Source organism: Camelina sativa, chromosome 17 (genome assembly GCF_000633955.1).
Source record: "Camelina sativa cultivar DH55 chromosome 17, Cs, whole genome shotgun sequence".
Classification (NCBI taxonomy): domain Eukaryota; kingdom Viridiplantae; phylum Streptophyta; class Magnoliopsida; order Brassicales; family Brassicaceae; genus Camelina; species Camelina sativa.
In genome coordinates this window covers 9,766,027-9,775,800 of record NC_025701.1, presented here as the reverse complement: position 1 = coordinate 9,775,800, position 9,774 = coordinate 9,766,027, and the positions used below count along the sequence as shown (strand labels likewise).

General features: G+C 40.6%; 2 protein-coding genes across 2 annotated transcripts in view; both read left to right on the top strand.

The window, feature by feature from the left end:
* The window catches only part of LOC104756452 (DExH-box ATP-dependent RNA helicase DExH12), a gene marked incomplete in the record, with an annotated part of 9,441 nt that extends 3,660 nt beyond the window's left edge, over positions 1-5,781 (top strand). The window contains 4 exon segments of the mRNA XM_019239333.1: positions 1-561; positions 1,220-1,609; positions 1,712-4,906; positions 5,439-5,781. Coding sequence (XP_019094878.1) covers positions 1-561; positions 1,220-1,609; positions 1,712-4,894 — 4,134 coding nt within the window.
* Positions 6,010-9,682, top strand: LOC104756451 (pyrophosphate--fructose 6-phosphate 1-phosphotransferase subunit alpha 1-like). Its single transcript, XM_010479049.2, has 17 exons — positions 6,010-6,292; positions 6,646-6,818; positions 6,925-7,037; positions 7,143-7,217; positions 7,323-7,436; positions 7,518-7,585; positions 7,697-7,780; positions 7,897-7,950; positions 8,078-8,158; positions 8,269-8,362; positions 8,461-8,534; positions 8,632-8,742; positions 8,835-8,879; positions 8,966-9,022; positions 9,143-9,247; positions 9,338-9,454; positions 9,554-9,682. The coding sequence occupies exons 1-17, from the start codon at positions 6,203-6,205 to the stop codon at positions 9,665-9,667; spliced, it is 1,569 nt and encodes a 522-aa protein (XP_010477351.1). The 5' UTR covers positions 6,010-6,202; the 3' UTR covers positions 9,668-9,682.

Below are 9,774 nucleotides of genomic sequence, written 5' to 3'. Positions count from 1 at the left end.
AAGAATAATGAGCTGAAAGATATTCTGCCATACGGTTTTGCAATTCATCATGCTGGGTTAACAAGGAGTGATCGTGAGATTGTTGAAGATCTTTTTGCTCAGGGGCATGTGCAAGTCCTGGTTTCCACAGCAACTCTCGCATGGGGTGTGAATCTGCCTGCACATACAGTTATTATAAAAGGAACCCAAGTGTATAATCCTGAGAAAGGGGCGTGGATGGAGTTGAGTCCTCTAGATGTAATGCAGATGCTTGGCCGTGCTGGAAGACCTCAGTATGATCAACATGGGGAGGGTATAATTATCACTGGCTACAGCGAGCTGCAGTATTATCTTTCTTTGATGAATGAGCAACTACCTATTGAAAGCCAGTTTATTTCTAAACTTGCTGATCAGCTTAATGCTGAAATTGTGCTTGGAACCGTTCAGAATGCTAGAGAGGCTTGCCATTGGCTTGGTTATACGTATTTATATATCCGTATGGTTCGTAATCCAACGCTGTATGGCTTAGCGCCTGATGCTCTTGCAAAAGACGTAGTGTTGGAGGAAAGAAGAGCTGACCTGGTACGTACTTTTTTCATCTGCATAAATTTGAGTTTTCGAAATCTATTGTCATCATATCATTTGTTTATTGTTACATGCCCATAAATATATGCCTACTATCTGGAACTTTCACATGGCCACTATATACAATCCATGATTAACTGTGCATGTTTTTTGTCACTGCTCTGAAAGTTACTTTATTTGTGTAGTATTCTTAGTAACGAGTTTCTAATGCTCTGTGCGTTTGTTTTTCGTATAGTATCATTGCCCATAAATATCATGCCTCGCATTAGTAACTTTGCCACTGTCGACTATATGCAATCCATGAATAACTGTTGGGATCACTTGTTCGGTCACCATGTTGATTACTAATATAGTATCATAAATTTCTGTTTGAGTATCTTGAATGATGATGTATCTGATTATTTAACGTTATTGCTCTGTAAGTTGCATTTTATTTTATCAAATAAACTCCTAATGGTGATCTCATTTTCTAGTACTCTGAAAATATTGTTCAGAGCATCAGTAGCTTTCTCACTTTCTATTACATGCATTCCATGATGAACTGTTGGATCCTTGTGATTGCCTTGTCCTCTTCAAGTTGTTCTAAAGTTACTTTTATTAATTATTCTTAACGGCGAGCTGTGTCTAATGCTTGATTGAATTGTTGTTTTTGCAGATACATTCGGCTGCTACCATCTTGGACAAAAACAACTTGGTTAAGTATGACAGGAAAAGTGGGTACTTCCAAGTTACAGATTTGGGACGGATTGCTAGCTACTATTACATAACCCATGGGACAATAGCTACGTACAATGAGCATTTGAAGCCAACAATGGGTGATATAGATCTCTATCGTCTGTTCTCACTGAGTGAGGAGTTCAAGTATGTGACTGTTCGGCAAGATGAAAAGATGGAACTGGCGAAACTTTTGGATCGTGTCCCGATTCCGATCAAGGAAACTTTGGAGGAGCCCAGTGCAAAGATAAATGTATTGCTGCAGGCATATATTTCACAGCTAAAGCTTGAGGGTCTTTCTTTGACATCTGACATGGTCTACATTACTCAGGTTTGTTCTATGCTTTCTTCTCTCGTCTCTTCTAGTTACATTGTTAAATTTGCTGTATCTAGTGTTTGGTCCTTATATGTCGTTTCTTTCTGTCATGTTTAGAGTGCTGGACGTCTTGTGCGAGCTCTTTACGAAATTGTATTGAAGCGGGGATGGGCTCAACTGGCAGAGAAGGCTCTGAACTTGTCTAAAATGGTTGGGAAGAGGACGTGGAGTGTACAGACACCCCTTCGTCAGTTTCATGGAATTCCCAATGAGATTTTGATGAGCTTGGAGAGGAAGGATTTGGTGTGGGAGAGATACTATGATCTATCCGCACAGGAGCTAGGAGAGCTTATTCGTAGTCCTAAGATGGGCAGGCCGCTTCACAAGTTCATCCACCAGTTCCCAAAACTGACTCTTTCTGCACATGTTCAGCCTATAACTCGCACTGTTCTGAAGGTGGAGCTCACAGTTACACCTGATTTCTTGTGGGACGAGAAAATTCATAAATATGTTGAGCCGTTCTGGATAATTGTGGAAGACAATGATGGTGAAAAGATCCTTCATCACGAGTATTTTATTTTGAAGAAGCAGTATGTTGATGAGGATCACACTTTGAGCTTCACTGTGCCAATCTTTGAACCACTACCACCTCAGTATTTTGTCCGAGTGGTTTCAGACAAGTGGCTTGGCTCGCAGACTGTGTTGCCTGTATCTTTCAGGCATCTTATTCTTCCAGAAAAGTATCCACCTCCGACGGAACTACTGGACTTGCAGCCCCTCCCAGTGACGGCGCTAAGAAATCCAAATTATGAGAGGCTCTATCAGGATTTCAAGCATTTTAATCCAGTGCAGACCCAGGTCTTTACTGTTTTGTATAACACAAACGACAATGTGTTGGTTGCTGCTCCAACGGGAAGTGGTAAAACTATTTGTGCGGAGTTTGCTATTTTAAGGAATCATCAAGAAGGGCCTGCTACAATGCGTGTTGTTTATATTGCGCCGCTTGAGGCTATTGCCAAGGAGCAGTTTCGTATCTGGGAGAAGAAGTTTGGGAAGGGTCTTGGTTTACGGGTTGTTGAGCTAACTGGGGAGACTGCATTGGATCTTAAGCTGCTTGAGAAAGGTCAGATAATCATAAGTACTCCTGAGAAATGGGATGCTCTTTCCCGCAGGTGGAAACAGAGAAAATTCGTACAACAGGTTAGCCTTTTCATTGTCGACGAACTCCATCTAATTGGAGGTCTAGGTGGTCCAGTGTTGGAGGTAATCGTCTCCAGAATGAGATATATTTCAAGTCAGGTCAATAACAAGATCAGGATTGTTGCGTTATCCACTTCCCTTGCAAATGCGAAGGATCTTGGGGAGTGGATTGGGGCCAGTTCCCACGGCCTTTTCAACTTCCCTCCGGGAGTCCGTCCTGTTCCTCTGGAGATTCACATTCAGGGAGTGGATATATCTAGTTTTGAAGCCAGGATGCAGGCGATGACCAAGCCAACCTACACTGCCATAGTCCAGCACGCCAAGAACAAGAAGCCGGCTATTGTTTTCGTCCCAACCCGTAAACATGTCCGCTTGACTGCTGTGGATCTGATGGCTTATTCTCACATGGATAACCCGCAGAGTCCTGACTTTCTGTTAGGGAATCTGGAAGAACTGGACCCTTTTGTTAGCCAAATCCGCGAGGAAACACTGAAGGAGACACTGCGCCATGGTATTGGGTACTTGCATGAGGGTTTAAGCAGTCTGGATCAGGAGATTGTGACACAGCTCTTTGAAGCTGGACGGATACAGGCTTGTGTGATGAGCAGTTCATTGTGTTGGGGCACTCCATTATCTGCGCATTTGGTGGTCGTAATGGGGACACAGTATTACGATGGGAGGGAAAATTCACATTCTGATTATCCCGTCCATGATCTGCTTCAGATGATGGGGCGTGCTAGCCGACCTCTTCTTGACAATGCCGGGAAGTGTGTGATCTTTTGTCACGCACCGCAGAAGGAGTATTACAAGAAATTTTTGTACGAAGCCTTCCCTGTGGAAAGTAATCTCCAGCATTTCTTGCATGATAATTTCAACGCAGAAGTGGTTGCTGGGGTTATAGAAAACAAGCAAGATGCCGTGGATTATCTTACATGGACTTTCATGTACAGGAGGCTTCCCCAGAACCCGAACTACTACAATCTCCAAGGTGTTAGCCACAGGCATTTGTCTGATCACCTATCAGAGCTGGTTGAGAACACCTTGTCTAATCTTGAAGCCAGTAAATGCATTGAGATAGAGGATGAGATGGAACTCTCTCCTCTTAACCTTGGTATGATTGCATCCTATTATTACATCAGTTATACCACCATTGAGCGCTTCAGTTCTCTGTTGTCATCTAAAACCAAGATGAAGGGTCTTCTTGAGATCTTGACATCAGCTTCGGAGTATGACATGATCCCTATACGGCCTGGCGAAGAGGAGACTGTTCGGAGACTAATCAATCACCAGAGGTTCTCTTTTGAAAACCCAAAATGCACAGACCCTCATGTGAAGGCAAACGCGCTTCTCCAGGCGCATTTCTCAAGGCAAAACATTGGCGGGAACTTGGCAATGGATCAGCGTGATGTCCTTTTATCTGCAACTAGACTTCTTCAAGCTATGGTCGATGTGATATCAAGCAATGGCTGGCTGAATCTTGCTCTGCTAGCTATGGAAGTAAGCCAGATGGTGACTCAAGGCATGTGGGAGCGGGACTCCATGCTTCTGCAGCTCCCTCACTTTACAAAGGACTTGGCCAAGAGGTGCCAGGAGAACCCGGGGAGAAACATTGAAACCGTATTTGATCTTGTGGAGATGGAGGACGAAGAACGCCAAGAGCTTCTCAGTATGTCAGACGTGCAGCTTCTAGACATTGCCAGATTCTGCAACCGCTTCCCAAACATCGACCTTACCTACGAGGTTGTGGACAGTGAAGAGGTGACCCCAGGGAAAGAGGTTACATTGCAAGTGATGGTTGAGAGAGACATGGAGGGGAGGACAGAAGTGGGAGCTGTGGATTCACTCAGGTATCCCAAGACCAAAGAAGAAGGATGGTGGCTGGTCGTGGGAGACACCAAGACGAATCAGTTGCTGGCAATCAAGCGTGTCTCATTGCAACGGAAAGCGAAGGTGAAGCTGGATTTCACGGTACCGACAGAACCAGGAGAGAAGTCATACACACTATACTTCATGTGCGACTCTTACTTGGGTTGTGACCAAGAGTACTCTTTCTCTGTTGATGTCAAAGGAGCTGGCGCTGGAGATCACATGGAAGAATGATTTGTTATTCAGGTTAGTTCCACAGTTTTCTGGTCATAATTTTCGGATTTAGGATCTGTAGCTGGTTCTGCTTTGTGCATTGACCGACTCGCTTCATCTTTTGTGTGAACTTTATTAGGTGTGAGTAATTTGTTCATCCATCTGCTGCGTGTTATATATATGCTTCTTCTGTTTTCTTTTTGCCTGAGCTATGCATTAGGTTTGTTCTTTACCATTGACCTTAGCTATGCATTAGGTTAAATAGTAGGTCAAGTAAGTGAACAATGTGATTATATTTGGATGGTGAAGAATATGATTATATATTCAATAGTGAACAATGTGATTATATTTGAATAAATTAGTCAAGTAGTGAACGTGTTGACCAGCAAATTGCTAGAAATCTGTCTAATTGGATAGTGATTTGATGTGTGCATCACTGCTATGAAAACTGTTTTTTGAATCATGTCTCATAACTCTCATATGCTATTCCTTACAAATAATTGATCAAAATATTTTGTATTTGAATGATCCAGAAAATGACACATAATTTCTGTTATATTTGCAGGCATATATGCTCTGATTCTGGAGAGTGGTAAACTTGTCTTCCAGATAGCCTACGGTACCACCGTTTGGGGGTCTCTGCAATCTCAAGTTTCTGAAGAATAGATATTATATATGAAGGTGTAATAATCGTTGTTCTGGTCTTTTGCTATCTCTCTGTTTGTTTGACCTTTTAGTAAGTACTCTACTACGATTAGCCAGTGCTGGAATTTCTTACTCGATATTATGCCATGCATCGAGTTGTTAGACCTATGTATGGTTTTGTCAAAACTAATATGAGTTTATGACACTATGAAAGCTGAGATTGCTTAAGAGAATTTATAAATGCAGCAGTGTTCATTTGTAAACATATGAGTTTTTGAGACTTGCGAGTCAGCTTAAGATCAAAATTGAGTAAAAAGGTTGTAATATATACATAATGGGAAACTTTTACCGATCACAACCAAAAATATATATGTCCAAACGAGAAAACAGTCGAGTAATGTTGGCAACTTTTATCGGAGATCCAATGGTCTTCTCGTAAATAGTGGAGATGAAGCAGGGACAAATAAGGGTAGATTCAGTGTCTAAAATAAGATCTGAAAGAGAAGACGAGAGGGAGACCAAAGAAAGAAAGAAAGAAACGGATGTGTTTGGTTGGTGGTATATTCTTCTTCATCAGTCCTCCTCACTATATATTTTGAAGTTAAAGGAAGAAAACAAAGTCTCACTCTCTCAAAGTCTCTCACCAAACCAAAACACACTTGGTTCCACATAAAACCTAACGCCATGAATTCAGATTTTGGAATCCCCAGAGAACTCTCCCCTCTTCAGCAACTCCGATCTCAGTACAAACCCGACCTTCCTCCTTGTCTCCAGGTCCTTTCTTCTTCTTCTTCTTTTACTCTTCCCTCCATAGATCTACTCCTTCCTTAGTTCCTTCCCATTGTTTATATCTTGTTCCAATCATTGGATCTATTTGAACACTTAAGTTTACTTCTTTCACTACTTGTCTGGTAGTATTGCTATTAGTACTTGGAACTATCCACCTTGTTGTTTGTTTTATATCTTTAAATTCGAGAAACTTACAATATTGGTGCTGCTTAGCTTAACCAGATCTGATTTCTATATCGTAATGCTCTCCGATCTGTTTTTATTCGGATCCCTATGTTTCCTTTGTTTTGATTTTTTACTCATTTTTTATTATTCTGCTTTATGTTTCCGTTTCTCAGGGGACTACTGTCCGTGTCGAGCTTGGTGATGGAACCACTGTTGCAGAGGCTGCTGATTCCCACACCATGGCTCGTGCTTTCCCGCATACCTTAGGCCAGCCTTTGGCTCACTTCCTCAGGGAAACTGCTCAAGTCACTGATGCTCACATCATTACTGAGCTTCCATCTGTTAGGTGTGTGAATCTGTTTCCTCTCTGTGTTTATGTTTGATTCACCTTTATCAGGAGGAAGTTGTATTCATTTCATCCTCCTAAGCAAAGTGCTCTTTTTCTACTGTAGAGTTGGAATTGTGTTTTGTGGAAGGCAAGCTCCGGGTGGACACAATGTGATCTGGGGTCTTTTCGAGGCTCTCAAAGTGCACAACTCTAATAGCACTTTGCTTGGTTTCTTGGGTAAAGTTTTGTTATCTTCTGAGATAATTGCATCATTTGCTATTAGAGTTTTCTATTTCTAGTGACAATAGATTTAAGTAAAACTTGTTTGTTACCTGATAATAGGTGGTTCCGAAGGTCTATTTGCACAAAAGACTCTGGAGATCACTGATGATATTCTCCAGACTTACAAAAACCAAGGTACATAGGTTGTTTGATCAATGATGAAGGCATTGCCGTCATATGTAGAATCCTGTTCATTACTTTAAAACTCTGATATATTGGTGTTGAAATGTATGTTGTAAGGTGGTTATGATTTGCTTGGAAGAACTAAGGATCAGATCAAAACAACTGAGCAGGTTAACGCTGCACTCAAAGCTTGCACAGATTTGAAGTTAGATGGCCTTGTTATCATTGGAGGTACCTAGCGTTTTTACTTACATTCATTGAAAGTTCTGTAATATATTTTTATTAAACCAAGAATTTATATGCTTTTTGAAGGTGTAACATCAAACACAGATGCAGCTCATCTTGCTGAATTTTTCGTTGAAGCTAAATGCTCAACTAAGGTCCCAATTTTTTTTTCGATACTTTTATATTAAATTCCTTTATAAACGCTCTGGACTGCATGTACCGATGTAAATACCTATTTGATACTATAAGTTGCCTTAAAATGTCAGGTTGTTGGTGTTCCAGTCACTACAAATGGAGATCTCAAGAATCAGTTTGTGGAGACAAACGTAGGTTTTGACACCATATGTAAGGTAAATGTAAACTTTAACTTTCTGGTTACTTTTGTAGCTATTGCAGCCAACACGTTGCTGTTGTCTTTACAGAAATTATATGTAATTGTTGGCTAATGATATCTTGCGTCATACAGGTGAATTCACAGCTCATTAGCAATGCCTGCACTGATGCTCTCTCTGCAGAGAAGGTAAATGCTTTTTCTTGTTGAACTTTCATATTGTTAGAGATGGGATTATTTAGGCTATTACAAAGTGAACAATCCTAAGTTGTATTTTTTATGATTTTGATATCAAGTTTATTTTATATTTTGGCAGTATTATTATTTCATCCGTCTCATGGGTCGGAAGCACTCTCATGTTGCCCTTGAGTGTACACTTCAGTCTCATCCAAACATGGTTAGTATTTTTTTCTTTTCCTGTTTTTAAACATAGACAATTATATTTTGTTGGTATGCCTGTGTCTCCAGATTTTCTAAACATGGTTTCTAAACACGCAATGGTCTCAGGTGATATTGGGTGAGGAGGTTGCAGCATCGAAGCTCACAATTTTTGACATTGCGAAACAGATCTGTGATGCTGTTCAAGCAAGAGCAGTAGAAGGTCTTAATACGAAAAGTCAAAATATCTAAATATGATTGTGCAATCATGTGTCCAAAAGTTCCACTAACTCCAGTGCCATATAAATTTGTTTGCACCAGACAAGAACCATGGAGTCATCCTCATTCCCGAAGGGATCATAGAGAGTATTCCTGAAGTCTACGCTTTGTTAAAGGTAAGAATTTGATAGTTGTAGACATTTCTTCTTTCTCTGACACCGAGATGTACTTTTTAGTATATACCTTGTCTAAGTTTGACATTTTGTGATGTAGGAAATTCACGGGCTCCTTAGGCAGGGTGTAGCTGCTGATAAGATTTCAACTCAGCTTTCACCTTGGTCATCTGCTTTGTTTGAATTTCTTCCTCCATTCATTAAGAAACAGGTTTAGATTCTTTGACAAGAGACTTCTCTTTGTTTTTCTCCAAAGCAAACGAGTATCAATGCTTACAAGTTGGTCAATCTTTGTTGCTGCAGCTACTTCTCCGTCCTGAGTCTGATGATTCTGCTCAGCTATCCCAGGTAAGAATAAGAAGAAAAAAGATGTTGGAGCTAATATGATAAAGCAACGTTGGAATCCTAAATGCTCTTTTTGCTTTCTACTCCAGATTGAGACGGAGAAACTTCTTGCGTATCTCGTGGAGACTGAAATGAACAAGCGCTTGGTATGCTCCATGTTTTCACTGATTTCTATCTTTTCCCGATACTGTTATCTAAGTATCGGAGTCATTATTTGGCATCAAGAAACATTATTGCCTATGTAACTAAATCTGTGAACTTGACAGAAAGAAGGCACATACAAGGGGAAGAAGTTCAATGCCATATGTCACTTTTTTGGTTACCAAGCTCGTGGATCTCTTCCATCGAAATTCGATTGTGATTATGCCTACGTAAGTCACTAACACTCTGCACCACAATACCAATGCTGCTTACTAATTTTGGATGAATATTCACACTATTGAATGGGAAAAATCATGCAGGTTCTTGGACATATATGTTACCACGTCCTTGCAGCTGGTCTGAATGGTTACATGGCAACTGTAACCAACCTGAAAAGTCCTGTAAACAAGTGGAAATGTGGTGCTGCACCTATTACAGTTGAGTTTTGTCTTCTTTTCTATCTAAAAGATGGTAGTGTTTATACAGTGTCTTTCTATACTAATTCCCTCATTCTTTATCTCTGGTATAACCTTTAGGCGATGATGACGGTGAAGCATTGGTCCCAAAATGCTAGTTCTACTTTAACTTCAATTGGTAGACCTGCAATACATCCAGCTATGGTGGATTTGAAAGGCAAAGCATACGAGTAAGCCAGCTATTACAAAGAACATGAACACACTAATTCACAAAGTTGCCTTTAAGTTTCTCAATTGTCATAGTGCTAAATGGTTTTTTTTTTTTTTTTTTTCAGCCTCTT

Bases quoted from the DNA above. Each gene is read 5' to 3' on its own strand.
- LOC104756451 (XM_010479049.2), top strand. From the start codon at position 6,203: ATGAATTCAGATTTTGGAATCCCCAGAGAACTCTCCCCTCTTCAGCAA. The intron at 7,781-7,896 runs GTAAATGTAAAC...TGCGTCATACAG, and splicing joins GTTTTGACACCATATGTAAG to GTGAATTCACAGCTCATTAG. The intron at 8,880-8,965 runs GTAAGAATAAGA...TTTCTACTCCAG, and splicing joins ATTCTGCTCAGCTATCCCAG to ATTGAGACGGAGAAACTTCT.